Below are 23,839 nucleotides of genomic sequence, written 5' to 3' on the forward strand. Positions count from 1 at the left end.
CTTGGCATGCAGAAGGTCCCAGGTCCAATCCTGGGCATCTCCAGTTAAAGGAATTAGGCAAGTAAGTGATGAGAAAGACCTCTACCTGAGACCCTGGAGAGCTGCTGCTGGTCTGAGCAGTCAATACTGACTTCGAAGGACCAAGGGTCTGATTCAGTATAAGGCAGCTTCATGTGTTCATGTGATTTGCTGGAGATTTTGGAGGTGGAGCCTGTGGAGGGCAGAGTTTGGGGAGGGGAGAGTGACTTCAGCAGGGTACAGTGCCATAGAGTCCACCCTCCAAAGCAGCCATGTTCTGCAGGGGAACTGGTCTCTATTGTCTGGAGATCAGTTGTAATAGCGGGAGATCTCCAAGCCCACTTCCCGCAGCAGCAGTTTTGTGGTTGTGCCACAGAATTCCAGAGGTGCCCACGGGCTCATAAAAGTTGAGGACCCTAGTCTGGACAGCTGAATAATAGTTTCATTTAGGCGTTTTCTTGGGGCGAGGGTTTCCGCTTTGACTGTTAACTATGATGGCTGAGGGACCTTTTCATTCAGGAGTGGGAGGGGTGGCATATTAGCCCATTCCTGGTCAGGTGCACTTCAGCAGCTAGTAGGAGTTGCCCGTCCATGGAAGCACTTTGTAATGTTGCTGCTTGGTATCCGTACATTCGTTCACCAACCACTGCATTGCTGGGTGCCGTGAGGCAGTTAATGACGAGTCCAGAAGGTGGTTCCAGGGTCATTTTTCAAGCCTGACTCACCTTGGCCTTGCTCTATGTGTGTAAAGTACTGTCAAGTCACAGCTGACTTATGATGACCCCATTAACAGGCTTTCAAGGCAAGTGAGAAGCAGAGGTGGTTTGCCTTTTTTTTGCAGTCTTCCTTGGTAGTCTCCCATCCAAATACTGACCCTGCTTAGCTTCCGAGATCTGAAAAGATTGGGCTATACCATGCCGCCTTCCCTCCCTGGCCCTGTTGTAGAAGGGGGCAATTTGGTTTTAGTAAAAGGTAAAGGTCCCCTGTGCAAGCACCGGGTCATTACTGACACATATAGTGACATCACATCCCGACGTTTCCTAGGCAGACTTTGTTTACGGGGTGGTTTGGCAGTGCCTTCCCCCAGTCATCTTCCCTTTACCCCCAGCAAGCTGGGTACTCATTTGACCGACCACGGAAGGCTGAGTCAACCTTGAGCCGGCTACCTGAAACCGACTTCCGTTGTGGGGAGCAGTAATTTGCCACATGTAAATGGAAAGAAGCTAGGCTTAGGCATATGCCTAGTAGAAGGGTTTTGATTCCAGTGGGATGGCATTTCTTTACACTGTTGCTTTCCTTGCTGTACATTGCAGGTTATTTTTTGGCATTTGTGATAGGTTGGGGAGGATTTTCCTCGCAGTGTGGCCCTGCCAGCTGACCCAAGAGAAGGAACTACCCGCCAAAATGGCCCCACCACATCACCGAAGGTGGAAGGGAAGAGTGAGGTTTCCCTCCCCCGCCTCCCAATTGAAGCCTGGTAACTTGCAGGAGCAAATTATTCAAACTACACGAGGCTTATATTTGTCTTGTGATATTCAGGTTTTGAAATATTTAATTGGGGGGGATAGATAAGGGCTGACACTTATCACATTTGTGTCCGTCCCTCCCCACAAAGGTGCTCAGAGTAGCAAATGCAGGTTTCTCCCTGTTCTGTGTGACAACCCTGGGCGGAAAGATGGGTGATAGTGACTGGTGCGTGGTCACCCAGAGGGCATCATGGGCAGAGTGGGCATTTAATGTGCATGGTTTTGTTTTGTTTTTGTTTGACTGTAACTCTGTAACCACTTATACCACACTTGACTCTATAGTTGGCTGTACAAATAAACAGAAAGGGGAAGCATCAACTCATCACAGAGTTTGGAAAGGAGGATGGGGTCATTCAGGGGAGGGGCTGTGGCTCAGTGGTAGAGCATCTGCTTGGCATTCTGAAGATCCCCGGTTCAATCCCCGGCATCTCCAGTTAAAGGGACTAGGCAAGGAGGTGATGTGAAAGACCTCTGCCTGAGACCCTGGAGAGCTGCTGCTGGTCAGAGTAGACAATACTGACTTTGATGGACCCAGTTTCTGATTCAGTATAAGGCTGTTTCATGTGTTTAGGGTGTTTGGGTACCAGCCTTCATGAGTGCTAGAATCTTGATGGTTTTTCTTGAGAGTACCAAGATGTCAGGGTTGTGTTTTTTTATTTGTTTTTTTGGCACAGCCTGCATTTGATCAGTATGGAATTGACATAGCTGGGAGGCGGGGTGTCTGCTAATCTTTGTTATTGTGCCACTCCCTCAGTCTTGCTGTCTCTGGCTAGCGTGTGCAAGGAGCTCATGCTCTGCGTTGTAGCACTGGCTCACGCTGAACGCAGCTGGAGCCGAATTCAGTGCCTTGGGTATGTTGTTGATCCTCTCTGTCTGGGAGACAGCGTGGGTGGAGTTGCTTCTGCAGAGTTGGCCAAGCAACTGCAGAGCTGTGCTTTAGATCAAGCTGATGGCTTTTTCTTGCCTTCCCAGTGGAGTATCTAAAAATAGCCGTATAGTTATGGCATGTATCCTAAAGACTATCGTGGCCCCTATAAGTGAAAGCCAGGCTCAGCTTGCTATGTCAAATACTTGGAAAGGTTTGGAAGGAAGTCCATCCAAGTGCTTCTAGCTCTTTTTTCCCAAGAAGCTATTTTAGTTTTTAGAATACCCATAATTGTGCGATTCTTTTTTTTAAAGAGATACTGCGGCAGTTTAAGTGGATGGCTACATTGGCTGTTGGTTGCAGAATACATGCTGAATAGACACTTGCAATAGTGAGTTACCACCATGTTCAGAAGCAATAAAAGGTAAAGGTCTCCTGTGCAAGCACCAAGTCATTCCTGACCCATGGGGTGACGTCACATCCCGACGTTTCCTAGGCAGACTTTGTTTACGGGGTGGTTTGCCAGTGCCTTCCCCAGTCATCTTCCCTTTACCCCCCAGCAAGCTGGGTACTCATTTTACCCACCTTGGAAGGATGGAAGGCTGAGTCAACCTTGAGCCGGCTACCTGAAACCAGCTTCCGTTGGGATCGAACTCAGGTTGTGAGCAGAGCTTGGACTGCAGTACTGCAGCTTACCACTCTGCGCCACGGGGCTCATATGCGCAATAAGCCCCTAGCATTTCATGGCCCAGAAACACACAAAGTCTCTCTGTCTTTGGGAGCCTTCTCTGGAACATTCAGCTGGCCACTGTTAGAAGGCAGATGGCTGGGTTTGAGGAACCACTGGTTTGCCCCAGTATGGATTTTCTGTGTTCTTCAATATAGTCCAGTAACACTGAGCAAAAAAGCCTTTGCCTGCACTCCCTAGGAAGAGTCAGGCCTCTGGTTGCCTGTTGTTGCCATCACTCCTCCATTTTGCTGGGCTTTTCTCTTTCCACTTCCATCTTGGAGCCAAACCAGCCGTTTTCTGCCAGTTGCACGAGATCCAGAAAACGAGTTCCAGGCCAATGGCAAGCTGTGACCTCCATCTCTTTAACATCTCTTTCTCTGATTGAGATGGCACTTCTCTGCAACCATTGCATCTGTGCAGTGTCGTTCAGCGGAACTGTTTCCAGTTCTGAAGGACTTCTACATCAGACCAAGCCCCATGTCTTATTGGTAGGGTTGCCAACTGCCAGGTAGTGACTCAAGATAAACCAGCAGTATTGCCAAACAGAGAACCATTTAGTAAGTATACTTGGTTCTCTTTGGCAATACTGCTGGTTTATCTTTAGTCAACACACAATACGGCAGGCTAACTAGTATATACTTAACTGCCAGGTAATAGCAGGAGATCTCTGTCAGCTGGAGATCAGTTGTATTAGCAGGAGATCAGATCACCTGGTGAAAAATGGCCACTTTGGCAATTGAACTCTATGGCATTTAAGTCCCTCCCCTCCCCAAACCCTGCCTTCCTCAGGCTCCGCCCCAAAAATCTCCCGCTGGTGACGAAGAGGGACCTGGCAACCCTACTTATTGGCTCAGATAATATGGCGAGTCGCTGTGACGTTTTCTAAGCTTTGTGCAGATGGAAATTGCTCTCATCCATTGTGGCTTGGACGTCTCTGGGTTTGTCAGCTGAATCTTGGAATGCAGATGGAATTCAGACTCATTGCCCTTTGCATGGGTGAGTTTCAGTTCTGGAGGCCCAGTGCTGGAGGCAAGTTGCTTTGGAAATATGCTTGTTTTAATCTTACTAATGGACCCTTGTGTTATGTTTGTTGCCTTGCTGGCTGCCTTGAGTATAAGAAGATAAGGTGGGACATAAATATTTGAAATATGCAAACAAGCATATCTCTATGCAAGCCTTGCCCTTCTAGGCTAGTAGCGAAACGGAAAAGGGAAGAAAAAAATTCAACCCAGAAAAACTAGGTAACCAAGAAGGTTAACAGAAGGCCTAATAGAATAAATACTGATTGGTTACATATGTTAAATTAACAAAGCTTTAGTGCATAACAAATAGTTTAAAAATCCATGAAAGCCAAATGTGTTTTAGCCTTTCTCAGTGGTACAAATTATTAAAACACACACCATAAGGTAAAATTATTAAAAATACAACATTTCTGACCTGAGCTTTAAAACACTCACAAGAAGTTGGGCCAATGCATTAACTAAATGTGTCCGACTTAATTATTGAAATAGTTTAAAAAGGTAAAGGTCCCCAGTGCAAGCACCGGGTCATTCCTGACCCATGGGGTGACGTCACATCCTGACATTTCCAAGGCAGACTTTGTTTATGGGATGGTTTGTCAGTGCCTTCCCCAGTCATCTTCCCTTTACCCCCGGACTTCCGCTAGGGGAGCGGGGCTGAGCACACGTCTCTTGGAAGCTCCCAAGAGAACCAAGATTTGCTCGAAATTGGGGTGCAATTTGCACTCCTACCTGATCCTAAATAGTGGATTGGGGTACAGGAACTCCCTTGCTGCCTATGAAGAGCGGTTTGACCCCCAGTTTTGCCGAGAGAGCCATCTGACGGCTCTCGGAATCCTGGTTGGAGTCCCGCCTGGCTTATGAGGGGAAACCATTGCCGCGAGTGTCTCTTTGGAACCAGGCTCAGCTCCCCCCTACCTATTACCATCTACGCAACGTACCTACTCTTCCAAGATCTGAGTAAGTAATAAGAACTCCTTTGTTTTACCTGGAATCGGAAGTCACATAGGAGTGGAAAAAAACATCTACAAAATCCCTATCTCCTCAACTGAGGTTTAGATAACTTTTTGGCATCTAAAAACATCAGATAAACCGGCAGGAGCTTAATCAAACTGATCGCTGGGTACACATAACAATCGGGACTTCTTGAATGATGTTATGGCTACCAATCAGAAAGCCTGAAGCTTAAAGAGGAGGGACGAGCAGATTCCCCCCCACTTCCGGGAGGAGGCTTTTCGGAGTAAGCAAATTTTGAAGCTACGTTCTATCCGGAAGTATTGGCTGTCGTTCGATACCGTGAGAACATCACGGGATTTGGGATCGGATGTGTGATTGCTGTGTACCTGGCTAATAATTCCCAAGCCCCAAGGCAAAAGGAAGGAACGGCAGATGTGCGCCCTTATACTTGCCCCTCGTAGTATCATCTGAAACTTTTTAACTCATACCTGCCCGGACTGCACAAATTAACTACAGTTGTCAGAAGCTACACCATGGAAAGCGAAACCAACTTTACAGATCAGGTATTTTTTTTGGTAAACAGTATCAATGACCTTGCCAATGGAATAAAGGACCGACTTGCGACGATGAGTTCAATATTCAGAGAAGGAATTTACCCAAATGACAAGCCAGTACAAGACGAAGCACCATCAAAGGAAACATCTCTGCAGGAAGGAATTGAACCAACTCAAGTGACAACTATGAACATAAGAGACTTTGATTTTTGCTTGTATGATTTATTTGATGAATTTTCTGAAATTGACTGGGAGAATTTACAAAGGCAAAATTTTGGAAACACCAAGTCCTTTCTGTTTATTTCAGGGAGGGACGAGGAAATGCTGCAGATTTACTACTTTTCATCGTCACTTGCAGAGGAAATTGCATTAACATCATCCATGGATGTCCTTCGACAGATGGACTCATTGAAACAAAAAGGAAGATTTTGGAAATTTAAGATAAAGAAATTGGGCCAAAGGGTTTAAATTTCTTTTTTTTGGGGGGGGGGGGATTTGATTGAATGGAAATAACCAATGGCATTAACATAACCAATACTTATATGATGTGGGAGAAATGGAGAACTAAAATGATTTTTATTACTGAAAGAAGTTAAGAATAGTACCTACTATTTAATCCTTTTTTAAACTATAAAAAGTAGTGTTTTTTAGTTTATTTCTGTTTCTTTTTTCTTTTTCTCTTTCAGTTTCTTTTCATTTTAATATAGATAAGTGAATCATAAATACTTAGATTATAAGTAAGGTTAAATAATAAGTAAAAATATTTTATGGATGTTTGTAATAATATTAGGATTAAATTTTGATACTAAGGAGATTACAAATAAATGAAAAGATTGAGGGAGGTGTAGGGGAAGTCTTTAGATTCTACTTTTAAGTATATAAATATGTAGTTTCAACAATTGTTTATTAGAATTTACATTTGATGCTTACTTATACTGATTGTTGAATATTCTGTTTAAGTAGTATAAAAAATAATAAAAATATTATTTAAAAAAATCTTCCCTTTACCCCCAGCAAGCTGGGTACTCATTTCACTGACCTCGGAAGGATGAAAGGCTGAGTCAACCTTGACCCGGCTACCTGAAACCAACTTCCGTTGGGATCGAACTCAGGTCGTGAGCAGAGCTTTTGACTGCAGTACTGCAGCTTAACACTCTGCACCACGGGGCTCCTCATATTGAAATAGTTTAGGACCATCAAAAATCATTTTTCAGATTGTGGTTGTTATTGGCCCAAATATCTTTGTAAGCAAGGCCAGAACGAATTGTAGCTCTGTGGTGTGTAAGAATTTATATCTTGCTGTTCTACAAAAAATGTGCACAAGGTACCTTACCAAAGGAATCCAGACACAAAAGTAAACCGACTACCAGCTGCTTGTGATAGTGATTATTGTCTGCAGCCGAAGGCCATCACAATCCACCGTACAAAACATTAAAACAACATAAAATAACTTTAAAACAGTCTGACTCCCAAGAAACTAGTATTTAAATATGTTAAGTTCCCTGATTATAAAAAAAGCTTTAGCTCGGATTTTCTTAGCTGCTAAAGCAAAGAGTGATACTGCTTTTAGATAATCCTGTAAAAGGTGTTGGAAGGAGTCTAAAACAGTAGATTAAAAGATGACACAAAAGCAATGTACAGCAGCATAGAATAAAAGCAGTGAATCCACATAAAACTCATTAGTGTCAGTTGAAACCATCTAAGAGCAGGGTTATTTTGTGCATGTTAGACTTAATTAACAGAATGACATCCCTATAAATTAGTTTGAAAACCTCCGTTCCATCCTTTGCCATAACAAATATCAGTAGCCTTCCAGAAATGATTTTGTTCTGGGATCACTGAAGGAGGGGACAGTTGTGTCTTACTGGCAGGGGAATTCCATAATGGGGGGGGGGGGAGAGCCATAAAATCCCTTCCGCAAGAGCCCCACAGCAAATCACATAGTGCTGACAATCTTGAAGGAGACAGCTGTGAAGAGGGAAAAGACTGCAGAGGGGGAGCATCAGTTTGGCAGTGGCAGGACAAAGTGGTGAGCTGTCAACAAGCATTTCCATCCAGCCAGAGGTCAGGCTGATCTCTCCTAGCTTACTTGGCATGAAGGCAATGCGACTGCCCAAAAGCCCCAAGATGTCTTGCTGGGGACAGAGGCCAGAATGACCTTTCCCTGGCTAGCGAGGTTGCGGGGGGTGTGTGGGGCAGTAGGAGCAAACCTCTTTCTGGCAGGGAAGGAGAAGGAGCTCTGGAAGTTGCTCGGATGGCAGGGGCCGGGCAGGTCTTCATCTTGCCATGGTGTTCTTTACAGAGGGGGTGGGCAACTTTTCAGGTGCCCTGGAGTCCTGGCTGGCGAGTAGAAGAAGAAGAGTTGGTTTTTACATGCTGACTTTCTCTACCACTTAAGGAAGAATCTAACCAGCTTACAATCGCTTTCCCTTCTCCTCCTCACAACAGACACCCTGTGAGGCGGGTGGGGCTGAGAGAGCTCTAAGAGAACTGACTAGCCCAATGTCACCCAGCTGGCTTCATGTGTAGGAGTGGGGAAACAAATCCAGTTCACCAGATTAGCCTCCACAACTCGTGGAGGAGTGGGGAATCAAACCCAGTTGTCCAGATCAGAATCCGCTGCTCCAAACCACCACTCTTAACCACACACCATGCTGGCTCTCAAGAGTGGCCTCTCCCTTGCGTCTTTAGTCCCTGGGCATCTGGAATTTGGAGCAGATCTCTTTCTGGCAGGGAGGAGCAAAGCTAGCTCCCTGGGGCTTGGCTGGTCGTCCTCTCAAGGGGTATTGTGCATGAAGAACTTTGAGCGCATGAGATGTGCCATAAAAACACTGTGTTATTCCACAGAAGCCTCAGAGACCCAGGAGGAGCCTCCGGTTTACGATTGCTGCCAATTCTGTGAATTCACCACGAACGTCACGAGTTCAGAATTCTTTCTGTCACTGTCAGATTTTCCTCCTTATTAATCAGGACATGATCTTTGTGGCTTTTTTCTTTCTTTCAGATTTTTATTCATTTTATTTATTACAATCAGAGATCAGCCAACACAGGGGAACAAGCTAAACACAAATAAAACAGATACAAGCAATAACAATTATTAATTTGAACACTAATTTTAGTAATACGAGCAGTTAATAAAACAGCTGAAGTATCTGAATCCCTATCGGCTGAGTCAAAGTACAAAATTTAGCCACCTTAAAAGTGTATATATAAAATTTGTCAGATCTGTGTGGAAATGTAAATAAAATGGTAAATACAGGGAACGAATATCCTTATAAAATGAACAGTGAAGTAACACATGTTTAACTGTTTTCTCAGCATTCAGTTGGCAAGAACACTAATGGTGGGGATAAAAAATACCTAGATATTATGTTTACCTTGCAGCAAAGCTGAAGGTAGAATGCTGAAACAGGTCAAAGTAAATGCTCTGCAGTATTTAGGAAATTCTAAGACATTTGGGTAATTCTCTGGAAAAAGTTTTGATCATGAATCCAACAGATAAGAATGGACCCAGGCTCTATCAACTTGAAGAGCTACATCCCAGATTCTTTGTCTGATTGTTTCTTTACCTCCCAGGATGGCATAGAGCTGGAGGACTAAGCCCATAAGATTGTAGTTTCTTCTCAACTGCTTCAGCCCAGCCTAAACTAAAATTCTCTAAGAGATTAAAGGAACTAATCCAAGAGGGTTCAAGTTTAAACCAAAAACGCGCCACTTGGTACCAATTGTTCGCTTCTAATGACACCATGCCTGACTCTCTTCTGAGGAGGGCATTAGAAACACAACGTGGGAACCAAATAAGGATCTGAGAAGTTTAGATTGAAGTGCTTCCAGGAAACAGAAGACTTTATAGAGGCAGATCTGTGTGCCATACAAAAGTTGAGGTGTCATCTTGCCTGGAAATATTTTAATCACAAAGGGTATATGTGAATTTCCTTTTGAAAAAGAGAATCTTACGATGACAGATGCCATTCTTTGGGAGCTCTTAGTAACATGAGTCATCTGGCTCTCCATTAACCAGTTGACTGGAAGACTATACCTAAATACTTAAAGGTCTGATCTATATAATACTAAATACTTAAACGTCTGATCTATATAATATTAAATACTTAAAGGTCTGATCTATATAATGCCCATCAATCTGCCATCTATGTTTTATGTATCTCTTGGTGAAAACTAAGATTTTAGTCTTAAATGTTACTTGCCCCCCCCCCTTCAGAATGATGTAAGAGCCCCAAAGGGCTCTTCTGAGAATAGGATAAACTAGCTGTATCATTTCCATATAATAATTCAGGGATTGGTCTGTTCGTTAATTTAGGCAGATGGAAGTCTGGATTAGAGATGGCTTGTACCATGGAGTTTATATAGAAATTATGTAAATAGCAAAGCAGCCAAAATACAACCCTGCTGCACTCCCCTCTTGACAGGGACCCTACAGGATAAAATAGCCCTGTTGGTTACATCTTGCTATTATAAAGTTGTAGTGTTCGGTCTAGTGAGGATGACTCTAATTTTGCCCATAATTTTTCCTGGCCAATACTGTCAAAAGCCATTTTATAATCTACAAAGGCCACACAGAGAGCTCTATGAGACCAGGCACTATATTTCATTGGCATATGATATAAAATCAGACATTGAACTAAAGTGGAACAGCTTGGTGTGAAACCTGCTTGTTCTTCAACCAGAATATTCTCTTTCTCTAACTAGTCCCAAAACTTCCAGCACAGATGCCTAGCGTAGAGTTTACTCACTACACTGAACTGGCTGATTGGATGGTAGTTGGAGGCATTAGATTTATCCCTCTTTTTCTGTATTGGGATGATCATGGCCAAACCCCAGTCACAAGCTAAGTAAATTTCGGTTTAGGGCCTTTGATTATGAGGAATCTCTAAATTAAAAAAAATGTTAAGTTGCCATTTGTTTGGTAATGTTTACAATTGCTGCCAATTCTGCGAATTCACCACAAACGTCAGGAGTTCAGAATTCTTTCTGTCACTGTCAGATTTTCCTCCTTATTAATCAGGACGCGATCTTTGTGGCTTTTAGCTAGACCCTTGTAAGAGTACATGGATTGCATCCTGCTCGAAAACAACTGTTTGGGGCGGTCAGGGCCAAGCCCAGGGACATGCTGTTACTTTTTTTTAAATACATTAATTTCTGGTTTTGTTTTGAAGTTGAGAAAGCCTGGCTTGTGATCTTGAAGCGCAGACAAGCAGAACTAGCAGATCAGCTGCCTGGTCATGGGAGAGCTTTGGCTACAGGAGAAGCAGAAAGCTCTGGAAGCAGAGGACTGGCTAGCGTGTGCTAGCTAATCCTGTCTCCGGAAGGCTGCTTTGAAAAGTGTTTAGCTGGGGTGGGGGGGAACGGGCTCCAGCAGGAAAGACCCCTCTTCTATCATTGCACCGATGTGGGTTGCCCTCTGCATCTTACCTAGTGGTGCATGGAATGCATTCATGCAGGCTAGAGCATCTGAAACCCTTGCAAGTGTCTAATGACGCATGGTGCAAATCCCCCCTGAGTGTTGCATCTCCTCACTTCTGCTCAAGGTGGACTCTAATCTGGAGAACAGGGTTTTTTTCCTCTCTCCTCCACATGAAGCCAGCTGGGTGACCTTGGGCTGGTCACAGTTCTCTCAGAACATTCTCAGCCCCACCTACCTCACAAGGTGTTTTGTTGTGGGGAAAGGAGAGGAAGGCGATTGTAAGCTGGTTTGAAACTCCTTAAAGGTAGAGAAAATTGGGATATAAAAACCAATTCTTTTTTTTTTTCTTGTCCACTGTATGGGTCTTTCCACCCCAGTTCTTCTATACAGATGCTTTCCTTGCCTTAACCTCCCCAGAATGTGGAAAGACCATGTGATTACTAGGGTGGAGCCTCCCCTATTTACCACTCCACTGAGCAAAGTTGACTTATTTATTATAATGTTTATATCCCACCATTCCTTTTGGCTCAGGTTGGAAGCCTTCCTGCAGTCTAAGACGTCTTCCTCCAAATTAAGTGGAGGAAAATCAACTTAAGTAGGAAGAAGGGTAGTTGGAGGATTGGCTGGATCCAGGGAGTCTGGCAGAACAGGGACTGGCACTCATCCAGGCTTTGGTTGGTGGCCTGGGCTTTAGACAGAACTTTTGCTGGATAGTAGCTTGATGTTGAGGAGCCCCATAGTGCAGAGTGGTAAGCTGCAATACTGCATTCCAAGCTGTGCTCATGACCTGAGTTCGATCCCGATGGAAGTCGGTTTCAGGTAGCTTGCTCAAGGTTGACTCAGCCTTCCATCCTTCTGAGGTCAGTAAAATTACCCAGCTTGCTGGGGGTAAAGGGAAGATGACTGGGGAAGGCACTGGCAAACCACCCCATAAACAAAGTCTGCCTAGGAAACATCGGGATGTGACATCACCCCATGGGTCACGAATGACCCGGTGCTTGCACAGGGGACCTTTACCTTTACCTAGCTTGATGTTAGTTACCCTGGGAGTGTCTCATTATCCTCCTCTGTCTTCAGACCATGGATATATTACAGAGGATAACCCATATGCTAACCTTTCTTCCATCTGCTGTCATGTTCATGGAGATGCAGCAGGAATAGCGCTGGCCATTGCCCATCCATCTTTCAGCTTGCTCATGGGTTTGGCTTTAGGCCACAGCACAGTTGCTCCAAATGCTTCCTTGTCATACGCAGTCTTCTCTGCATTCTTGCTGGTTTCCTGTTGCGGCGAATCTAGTCTTCCAGTCTGTTCTGGATTCAGATGGGGTTTCCAGACCACCAGAGTACTGCTCTTTTTCCTGAGGTGGGTTGTGCTTTGGTTGAACAACAGCTTCTTCCCCTGGAATTTTTCTTTTCTTTAAAGACTGCTTTTCATGTATCTCGTGCTGCTAAAGTGGGAGCAGCTTTAATTAAATTGCAAGATAAGCATCCTACTTTTCTGCCACTGGCCTCCAAATAACATGCATGAAATCACAATTCAGTACATGCAGCAAAACCGATAAAATACTAAAATGCAAGAAAAATTGATATAAATCAAGAACAGTCAGCCTGGTTCACAGGAACAGGAGAAAATTAACCAAAGGGCTAGCTGGTTAAGCAGAAAAGTCTTGGCACGGCTCTTGAAACTGAAAAGATCCAGTGCTAAATGGCACGTGGGTAGAGTGGTCCACAGGTGGTATGCCAGCACAACAAAAGGCCTCTTGGGTGGGAAACCACCTTATCTTTGTCGGGAGCAGCAGGGCCTGAATAAATTATCTCAGTTGTTAGGTTCATATGGGAGAAGGTGGCTTTAAATTGCCCCTTTTTCAAAGGAGTTCAGGGTGGTACAAGTGACTGTATCCGCTTCCCCCACCCCTTACACACATGCTCCTCCTTTTTATCTTTACTGGATCCCTGTGGAGTAGATCAGCCGAATTGATGACGAGTGGTCCAAGATTGCCCCGTGAACCACATGGCCTAGCAGAGAGAGGAACCCAAATCTCACTGGTCTTGGGTGTACCCTGGTTTGTACAGTAGCATGGGCCCCAAGGCCATGCCTGGCTAATGGGATCCTTCACGGTTAAGGCACAAGGCAGCTTATTTGCAATCACAGCCGGCAGTCCTGCATCTTAACATCTGTTTTGATGAACCAAGGGGAAAGTTTGGGGCGGTTTTCTGTTTTGATCTGGTCTATTTTTATCATGCCTTGTGATGTCCTTTTGCATCGTATTTACCCAAAGCTAAGTGCACAACATTCTGGAATAACTTGTTGGGAAGACACCCTGTAGGGATTCTCTTTTGCTGCACATCAGGTTTCACTTATAGCAACGTCTGCCTTTCCTGGCGGCGCCTGTGTCTGTTTGTCTTTGAGAGAGAGGATCATGATTTCTGTAATTGCTCGATTTGAAGTTCTTACTGTAGTTGTCTGGAAGATAATTCTTTGTGGGCTTCTCAGCTAGTTCCTGATAGCTAGAAGCATGGCATGTAACCAGAGATACGATGCACGATGGCACAGTTCCCCCCCCCCCCCATCCTCCTTTTGGATTGGTTACAGTTCTCCACTTATGCCTTTTGGGCAGCTAGGAAGTTGGAGACAGGAAGTACTGTGCAGAAAGACTAAGTGGGGACTTGTGTAAAAAAAACAACCTCCCCAACATGACCCAATGGTTCTACCAATAACCCAGTAATTCCTTCTAGCCTCCTATGACCAGAATACCAAGTTGGAAATACTGTGCAAAGTATTCTAGTAAAAAAAAATCTACATTTCTTTCTAACAAGCAGAAAACAGATGACAAGCAGACGCAAACTTCTTCCAGTTGTACAGTTATTAGTGTTACAGTCACTCAAGTTGTTAATCCTATTATAACCAGGCTTCCTATCCCATTTTGGTACTTATTGTCTTTCCCTAGGGGAAAGTCTTTGCTGTCTTTTCCCAGGGTGCTCAAAAAGCTTGCTTATGCCTTCTCAGAATCCTGACTCCTGGCCACTTTACGCTTGGTGGGGCTCACCTGAGCTTAGTTGCCAGAAGAATGTCTGACACCTCTGTTCCCTTAATAGCAAAGTACTTAGGGTTACATAGTGCGAAGCAGGCCTAAATTAAAACTAGGCAGCCACTGATAACAGTGGTCCTATTCTTGGATTGTTTGCCAGTTGGTTTTGTGAGTACACCAGATGAGAAGGCTGGGATAACCCTTACATTCAATGAACTGGGTCCTCCAGAGGACTCCAACTGGTTTCCTGACTGCTCCAAGGGAGCTTCCACTGGCAATCTTGCTGCAATCCCAGGTCAGTCTATGCAGTGGACTGAATGCACTTGATTGCAGCCCAGCACCTTTGTCCACTGGTGAGAGATCATTGGCTCTTGGTTTACTGGGAAGCACTGAAGCCAAAAGGAAGAAATTTCATGCAGAAGCCAATGGAATTCACTTTACAGCTGTCATGGAAAGGGCCGGGGCCCTGCAGGATTTACCACAGATGGGATGTCGCTTCCAAGGATTCCCCCTCCCTACACACCCCTTCTTTCTTTCCTCCTGCCTCCTTCAGCTCTGGAGCCTCAGGCAAGGGTCTTAACTGTCTGCCACCACTCTGCTTCTATGGTTGAACTGGAGAGGGCCCAGAGCACCTTCCCTGTTCCCCAGGCAGCTCTGTTTTCAGTCAGGGCATGCCCTGATGTATGACCGAATATGGAGTGTGAATCGGGTTGCCAACCTCCAGGTACTAGTACTGTCTGAGGCGGAGAAAAGTTTCTCCCTGTACACTCTCTCCACACCATGTATAACTTTATAAATCTCTATCAAGTCTCCCCTTTCCTTTTTTCTAGGCTGAACAGCCCTAGGCGTTTTTACTGCTCCTCATAGGGCAGTTGCACTAGTCCCGTGATCATTTTGGTTGCTCTTTTCTGCACCTTCTCAATCTCTGCAGTATCCTTTTTAAGGTGTGACCAGAACTGGACACAGTATTCCAAGTGTGGTCTCACCATAGATTTGTATAAGGTATGCCTTTTGTCCAAGCTCTGCTTCCTCATTGATAATTGCCTTCCGCTTTTCCCTCCATTTTCCTCCAGCCCAATCATAAGGCTTGGAGGGTGCTTGGGAACTGGAGGCATGTTGGCAAATTTACACAAAGGCCTCAGGCCTTTATGGAAGAGAGGCTTCCCTGAGACCTGCAGGCCACCTGGACCTAGGATCATGATACAGTCTACTCTGGTAGTGCAAAGAAATCTTTACTGCCATCTTTGTGTCTGTTCTGTGCCAGCCAGAACTGTTCCAAGTGTGGAAGCCTCTTTTAGGTGGTAGGTCCCAAGAGGGTCAGTGGGGCCATCAACAACACTCTAGCCAGTTCGTAAGTGCTCGGTGAATAAAACTGATCATATTTCAGTTGGACTTCACATTTTATTATTGTTAAAATACTGGATGATCCTGAGCCATCTACTTATCAGGCTCACATGTGGATGCTTTTCTGTCTGCACAACCTGAGCACAGAAACAGAGGCGAGCCCCCTTCCCTATTCTGCTGGCTAATTAAATCTTGGAAGAGTGGCCTCAGGAGATGGGGCTAATAATTAACTCATCTTTTGCAAGAGGTGCCTAGTCTCTCCTCCTGGTCCAGAAGGCGGCGGTCTCAATATCCAGGAAAGCAGTCCCTTCTTGATCACAAGATAAGGCTAGTCTTCTGGCTCTTCCAGCGGGAGGTATCCTGGAGTTCTTCAGGCTCCCGTGTACCTCATCTTCTGACTTATTTTCAGTTTCTGCTCCTCCTGGAAAATGTGTCTGCAAGGTTTCTAACTGGGGCTGCTATAGTGATCATGTTACCCCAGTACTATGCCAACTGCATAGTTGCTAATTTTCTTCTGGGCCCAGAGTTTTGGAAGAGCTCTTGGCTGCATTGAGGTGTTCTGTGTGGATTGGTTGGAGTCAAGAAGATGCTCCTCCCAGTATATGAGGCGCAACCTATGATTGTGTGACTGCTGACCAGCTCTGTGCTTGAGTAACATGGCTGCAGTTGCAGTCAACACACCTTTTTTGTGGGAAATCTCAGTAGTTGCTGCGAGCAATTCTCCTGAAACCATTCTAGTTTGCTCATGTGCTAACCGTAACAGCCAAGGTTTCGCATTTGTTACTCCAGTGTTGGGCTTCACCATATGTGTGCTAACACTCAATCTGGCATGTTAGAAATCTGTGAAGTTTACACTTGGGGAGTATCGGTGTATATTAATTAGTTCAACTCTGTTTTCCTAACACTCTCTCTTGCCTTTCTAGTGTTCCCTCCCACCTCAATAGTAAAACAAATTCTATTATAAGATTTTACTATGCTGAGTGGGCGAGCCACCCGTCAGCAGCAAAAGCTGCAATTGGGCCAGTGTCTTTAACAAGACCTGGAGGAGTGGATGAATATCTTGGCCAACGGCTTGCTGCCAGTTTCCACGCAGTAATTTCATTGATCCGTACAGAACCGTCTCTGGAGCGATTATGAACTGTGAGGGATTGGAATGGGTGCAGGAACCCAACCTGGTGGTCTGCTGCTGGTAGACCACCAGGTCTTTGTGAAATGGAAAGTCTGTTTCTTCTGCTCATCCAATTTTCTCGCTTCATCCAAGCTGCTTTAGGTGTAGTGTGTTTGCCTTTTTGTGTACGTCTTCCAAGTGTCCTGCTGTTGAGAAGAGTGTTTCTGTCATGGTTCCTCACCATAAATCTACCGAACACTTGGTAATGACTGGGTAATGGTACAGCTAGATGAGGTAGCAATGTTTGCCCAGCACAGGGGAACCCAGGAGGATATAATCATTTTACCCTGCCTTCTCGGTTCCCCCACTTCAATAAGAGAGATTTAAAATGTGCCTTCCAATTCCGCCTCAGTGAAAAAATGGCTAAAGTTCATTTGCTCTTCCTGTGGAATACCTGCCTGGTTAGAAAGTATATTTTGTGCTTAACGTGGTCTCATGTAGGCAGATATTATCCCCAAACTGTACAACTTCAATTGCAAATAAGAGTTGCATCCTTCTGTCAGCTTTGTTCACCTTTCAGCATTGGCTTCATTTCTAGGTGGAATTTTCTTGCCCTGCCTGGGTGTCCTCAAGTTAGCATACATTTTTCATGCCTCCCCGGCTTGGAGGCATTTCCAGCATCTTTTCCACTAATATGCAAATGTCCCTTTTACTTTCCCTAAGAACTGGCCAGCTGGTGTTCATGTAAAACTTTGGGCTGCTAGGAAGACTTTGCATGAGTCAACGTAAAACTTCCCGTCGGAATGGTTTTGGGGGTGGAAAGAAGACCATTTTGGGAAGAGAAGACGTGACCATAAATAAGATGTTGTGGTTAGAGCATCAGACTAGTATATGGCAAACCCAAGTTCAGATCCTCACTCTGCCATGGAAGCTTGCTGGGTGACCTTGGCCTAGTCGTACACATTCTCAGCTTAACCTACCATACAAGGTTGTTGTGAGGATAAAATGGAGGAGAGGATAATGATCTAAGCTGCATTGAGTCTCTGGGGAGAAAGCTGGGATATATATGAAGTAAATAACTAGCCCCGTGTCGCAGAGTGGTAAGCTGCAGTACTGCAGTCCAAGCTCTGCTCACGACCTGAGTTCGATCCCAACGGAAGTTGGTTTCAGGTAGCCGGGTCAAGGTTGACTCCGCCTTCCGTCCTTCTGAGGTCGGTAAAATGAGTACCCAGCTTGCTGGGGGTAAAGGGAAGATTACTGGGGAAGGCACTGGCAAACCACCCTGTCAACAAAGTCTGCCTAGGAAACGTCGGGATGTGACGTCACCCCATGGGTCACGAATGACCCGGTGTTTGCACAGGGGACCTTTACCTTACCTTAAATAACTAAATAAACATAGAATAATATACCTGCAGGGTCTGCTGTGGTTCTCTGCAAAGTATAAGCCCTGAAAACAATCTGCATTTGCTCATGGCATCCTGTGTGTGTATTAAAGATAGGTAACACTACCATTCCTTCTCCCAGGTACCAAAGGCATGGAGTGTTCTCCCTCAACTCCCACCATGAACTCCTACTTCTATAAATTCATGATCAACTTGCTCAAGAGATTCAGCAGTGAGCGGAAGCTGCTAGAGATGCGGGGTGCCTTCATCATCAGGTCAGTCGAAGCAATGCATTCGTTTAACTGCCATATTTAAAATATTTCTTTAATTTTGACTCTACCTTGTGAGCATGTACGTGGAGTTTGGTGTCATAATATGAATGACAGACAAGTCAGTGTTCAATTACTGTCATATAATGCTGGAGTCAATATCGCATCCAGGCAGTCACCAGGTGATGAATCACAGCATAGGATTCTGAATCCTCTTATACTTCCTGTAGGCTGAGCAAAGGGGACATTGCTGAAGTGGGAAGCCCATTTCTTTAAAGCTCATCAGTAAAAGTTGACATAACGAGGGAGAGAGAACGAGGTGTTGTCCTGAAACATAGCATTTCCATTTACCGTATATACTCGCGTATAAGCCACGTTTTTCAGCCCAAAAAAAGTGCTGAAAAAGCCCAACTCGGCTTATACGCGGGTCAATACGGTAGGGAGGGAGAGAGGGGGGAAACTTGCCGCCGCCGCTGCCTGCCTGCGCTCCTTCCCTGTGGCCTGGGAGCGGCCCGCGGGGCCTCCTGAGCGCAGGGAGGGGGCCGCCGCCAGCTCGCGCGCCTTCTCTGCGCCCAGGAGGCCCCGCGGGCCGCTCCTGGCCCGCAGAGAAGGCGCGCGGGCAGGCGGTGGCGGCCCGGTAAGGTAAGCCTGTGGGGGGGGGAAGGGCCTCCTTTCCCACCCTCGGCTTATACGCGGGTGCCTAATTTCCCCCCATTTTTGGGGTGAAATTAGGCACCTCGGCTTATACTCGGGTCGGCTTATACCCGAGTATATACGGTAGTTAACGTGTGTAATAGCCATTGATAGAACTACCCTCTGCTAACTTTTCCTTTTAGCAGTCTGACCTGGGTGGGAAGATATTACGGGCTAGCAGACTGCAGCTGCAGTGCTGTGTGCTTATGTGATGGAAGGGCTTTTGCCCCTTTGCAGTTGTGGGGCCGTTGTGCTGGCAGCATTTGGCAGTCATGACCCCTGCCCCTGAAATAACGCAGTGAGGCTTGCCAGGACTGGGTGCTCTGTGTATCTGGTTTCTCTGCCTGCTGAAAACCTTTGTTCCCTTTCCACTAAAGAAAGTGAAACGGTACGTGTGGGTAATGCTCACTCTGGTTTCGGTGAGAGTAGGCTAGCCTGATCTCGTTAGATCTCAGAAGCTAAGCAGGGTCAGCCCTGGTTAGTATTTGGATGGGAGACCACCAAGGAAGTCCAGGGCTTCTATACAGAGGAAGGCACTGGCAACCCACCTCTGTTAGTCTCTTGCCATGAAAACCCCAAAAGGGGTCGCCATAAGTTGGCTGCGACTTGACGGCACTTTATACACACACAGCTTTCTGTGGTTGCAATCTTCTGATTTGAACTTCCTCTGCATGGTAGCTGCTCCCTGTATCCTGGCTCACCGCATGGTTTGGCCCTGCAATACGGGGCTTGTCTCTTGCTCCAAAAGACAATCCCCCAGAGAGCTGATCCACAGCTCACAGCATGGGGATGCTGATGGTCAAGGAAATATTCAAGGGACTCCGTCTGATACTTGTGACTTCAGAATTGGCTGTGGGTCGCACCACATGCAGGAGAGCAACCAGGGTAGGGGGTGTCTCAGCTTTGTACCACGTGCCTGTTACAAAGAGGCACAACGTCTCACATTTCCTAGCAGCCATCCCCGCAAGTCTTTGTAAGAACGTCAGTCGAGGAACATCATGTGGAAATCAGCCCCGTTTCCTCATCAGCAGGCTTCCTAAAAAGCAGCTCTTGGTTGCACAAGTCAAGGCTGACGTGGGTTGATTTTTCCATGTGTGGCTGCAGCTCGTCTTCTCTGAGATTAAATGTCGTCTCGCTAAACTGTCTTGTCAGCTCCCGTTGGGCTGAGGCAAATGAACCAGCTGGAACACAAAGACTTTTACTGTGTGCGTTTGGCTGGCGGGCCTTCCCCCCCTTTTGGGTGGTGCAAGGTGCAGGAGGGGTGGGAGATGGGTGTGCTCCTCTGTCCCAGGTTACATATTCTCAAGCTTCACGCAAGGAGGGAGGGGATTAGCAGAGAGTGGCATGGAATGGGGCTAATACCATCGGTGGAGTGGTGGACTCTGATCTGGAGAACCGGGTTTGATTCCCCACTCCTCCACATGAGTGGCAGAAGCTAATCTGGTGAACCGGGTTGGTTTCCCTGCTCCTACACATGAAGCCAGCTGGGTGACCTTGGGCTATTCACAGCTCTCTCAGCCCCACCTACTTCACAGGGTGTCTGTTGTGGGGAGGGGAAGGTAAGGTGATTGTAAGCCGGTTTGATTCTTCCTTAAGTGGTAGAGAAAGTTGGTATATAAAAACCAACTCTTCTTCCTGCGGAGGCTGAAATTATCTGGCTTTGTGTTTGGCTGGCAGAACACAGTGAAATCTGGAGTAGCGCCAAAAAAATTCCTCCACAACCTCTTTGAAAAAAAGAAGTTGTTCCAGGGGCTACTGTGAAGTTAGCCATGCCCTCCTTTTCTCTGCCCCTTCCCAGCTCTTGATAATAACTGTAGCACAATTCTGAAGTGGCCCTAGAAGTTGGGGTGGATAGTGGCCATTAATACTTTGCATTTATGTAGTGCTTTCATTGTTCAAGGGACTTCATGCATACTGTCCTTAGAACCACGCTGTAATGTAGACCTGAATTATCCCCACTGTGCACCTGAGGGGATGAGGCTGTGGGGGACTGGGTCGCTTAAAGCTTCCAAGGGAGTTTAAGGCAGAGACGAAGCTTGAATCAAGGACTTTGCAGATCACTGCTTCATCTTTTGGCTGCTACTCAACATCAGAAGCCTGATGCAGTTGCTTCCCAGGCTTAGAAACAGTATCCTTGTTTCTCAAGGAGCAAACGGAGGTGGAGTCATCTAAATATGCTCCTTTACAGAAACCATCTTTCAAAAATGCGTCACAATTGCTGTTTTCAGTAGTGTGTTCAGATACTTGGATAGGGTGCGACTGTGCTTTGAGATGAGCCCTTGTAGTTCCTGCATGCTTAAAAATGCACCGTGTATTAATGTCTCTATTCTCCTTGCATGAGCAGTTCTGGTGTGAGCAGTAGTTATGTATTGTGGGGAGCCTGGTTAGTGCTGTGAGTAGAGTGATAGATTTTGAAACACAAGAGAAGCTGATCCATATCTCTGGTTTGATTCCCCACTCCTCCACATGAGTGGCGGACTGTAATCTGGTGAGAGCCAGCGTGGTGTTGTGGTTAAGAGCGGTGGTTTGGAGAGGTGGGGTCTGATCAGGATTGAGGCTGAAAGTGTGTGACTGGCCCAAGATCACCCAGCAAGTTTCCATGGCAGAGTGGGGATTCGAACCCCCAGATCCTAGTCTGACGCTTTAGTTTTCCAGATCCTAGTCTGATGTTTTAACCACTACACCACACTGGCTCTCTAATCATACTCCTTACCCACCAGCAAGTGTCTTTGATGTACCACTTGCTACTGACCCTACTGAATTATCCATTAAAGCCATGGCAATAAAAGAAGATTTGGTTTTTATACCCCACGTTTCTCTATTGAAAGGAGTGTTAAAGCAGCTTACAATCACCTTCCCTCCCCGCCCCCAGGTTCTTTGATATAAGATACGGAAGGTTGAGAACCGATGGTATAGATAAGCATTTAAGGGCCCAGCTGCATCCTGCTGACCTAAGGGGCTTTGTGTAACAATATTCCTTTGAGGCCATTCTGTGATAAGCTCTGCTACTTGCAAGGTTCGCTGACACATTTTCCAGCTTCTCCTTATTAGAAAGGACTAAACAGGTCCTTCAAAATTCTGTGCTTCTACAACCATGTCCTATTCTGGAGAGGCTGTTTTGCACGGAAATACAAAATGTGGGAATTTGATGCACCCAACTAGCAGGGCTTCTGCTTTGTGAGAATTGTCCAAGTGCCATCATGTTTTCTTCTTTGACTTGCACCCAGCAGCAAATCCTTTGTTCGTCTTGTTCAGCTTTTCCACACTATATCATCAACTCCTTCAGCAGACCAATCTGTTGATGGGATTTCTTTTTCTTGCTGTAGAACTGGTCAAAATTTCCTTTGGCTGAGTGTGTATGGAAAGTAAGGATGCTTGTGGAATCCTCTCCTGAACCTCTCAGATTTTGTATATCTGGAAGTATTTATCTGAGCAGAAACATCAGAGCTGTATTTCTACTAGTCATCTTCTACAGTTGGATTTCTGGAATGAAAGTAGAAGTACTTAGAAAAATCCTGCCAAATATTTTTTTTAAAAAATGGTTTAACTGGTTTTATTTTTATGTTGCAGAAAAGTGCATTTGTGCCATTCATGAACATAAAAATAAAATCCCAGGACTAACCCCTTGAATTCCAGCCCCCTCCCCCCACATTTTTTTTAATTTTATTGGAAAAAACCCAATGACAATAACAACAACTAAAAAAGCAGAATTACAGACAATCTTCGTAATTTAAAATACAATATATATATATATATATATATATATATATATATATATATATATATATATATATATACACACACACAATATATATATATATTGTGTATATATATATACACACACAATAAAATAAAATCAAGTCTCCCATGCTGCAGCTTATTTCTATGTCTTCATATTCATCGTTACGTCCTGACTGAGCGCAATCCCCCCACATTTTTAATTTTAAACATTGATCTGTTTATTTAAAAAATTCTGAAAGAATTCTTGATTGTGTTTTGCACAAGAGCAGAATTTTACCCTTCTGCAATGAGAAATAAATGTTTTTAAAAATCTGCAAGCAAGGATTTAATTATGAAGGACATTAAAGAGCTAGCTACTGTACAGAAGTGCTGTTTGTTGCTCTTCTGTGGATGGGGAACAATTTCCTTTTTTGGTTCTTGTAGGTTATCTGGGCTGTGTGACCGTGGTCTTGGTATTTTCTTTCTTTTTCTTTTCTTTGTGACCACGGTCACACAGCCCGAAGAACCAATGAACTCTGACCGTGAAAGCCTTTGACAATAATTTCCTTTTTGTTTCTGGAAAGCTGATGATTTTTTTAAAAAATTAAGCCATCCAAGAATAAAATCAGTTATCAGCTTTCTGAACCCACCTGCCCCTTTTTTTGCCAGAGCAGAACCCAGACGTGAGAAAACCATGGAACAATGCCAGAATGGAGCTGAGGGAACCATCTCATTCCCTAACAGAAAGCAAGCCAAGGACTGACTTTGTATGATGGTGCCTCTTGTAGGTTGCAGACACAGCACCCCTTTCTGCAGGGGCATGGTTTTGGGAATTCTATACATCCAAAAAGCCACTGGGCTTCTGGAAAAGTATCAGGGTTTTTTTGGGGGGGGGGGGTTTACACTACTTTCTGTAATGAGTCCTTGAAGCACAAGCAACATCTTCAAATTGCTGTTAGCCAAGTGGTGCTGATACTTTGGCTCCCCGTTAAAAGTACACCCATCCCTTTCTGGGCCTATACCATTGCTGGTGTCACCAAGCCTCTGTGGGGTTAATGGTTGGGAGCAAGCTAAGCCCTCGTTCACACAACACGGTACATATGCACCCTCATTGATGCGCTGCCACAAGCAGTCCCCTTGGGTGGCTTGGCAGGAGAAGCCCCCACATAGCCACGGCACTGACAGCCTTTCGAAGTTTTCTGG

General features: G+C 45.2%; 1 protein-coding gene across 1 annotated transcript in view; it reads left to right on the plus strand.

The window, feature by feature from the left end:
- Window positions 1-23,839, plus strand: part of VAC14 (VAC14 component of PIKFYVE complex) — a 144,306-nt gene that overhangs the window by 64,410 nt on the left and 56,057 nt on the right. Inside the window, exon 14 of the mRNA XM_056862668.1 lies at window positions 18,097-18,229. Coding sequence (XP_056718646.1) covers window positions 18,097-18,229 — 133 coding nt within the window. The remainder of the gene's footprint in view (window positions 1-18,096; window positions 18,230-23,839) is intronic.

Source organism: Euleptes europaea, chromosome 17 (genome assembly GCF_029931775.1).
Source record: "Euleptes europaea isolate rEulEur1 chromosome 17, rEulEur1.hap1, whole genome shotgun sequence".
NCBI lineage: Eukaryota > Metazoa > Chordata > Lepidosauria > Squamata > Sphaerodactylidae > Euleptes > Euleptes europaea.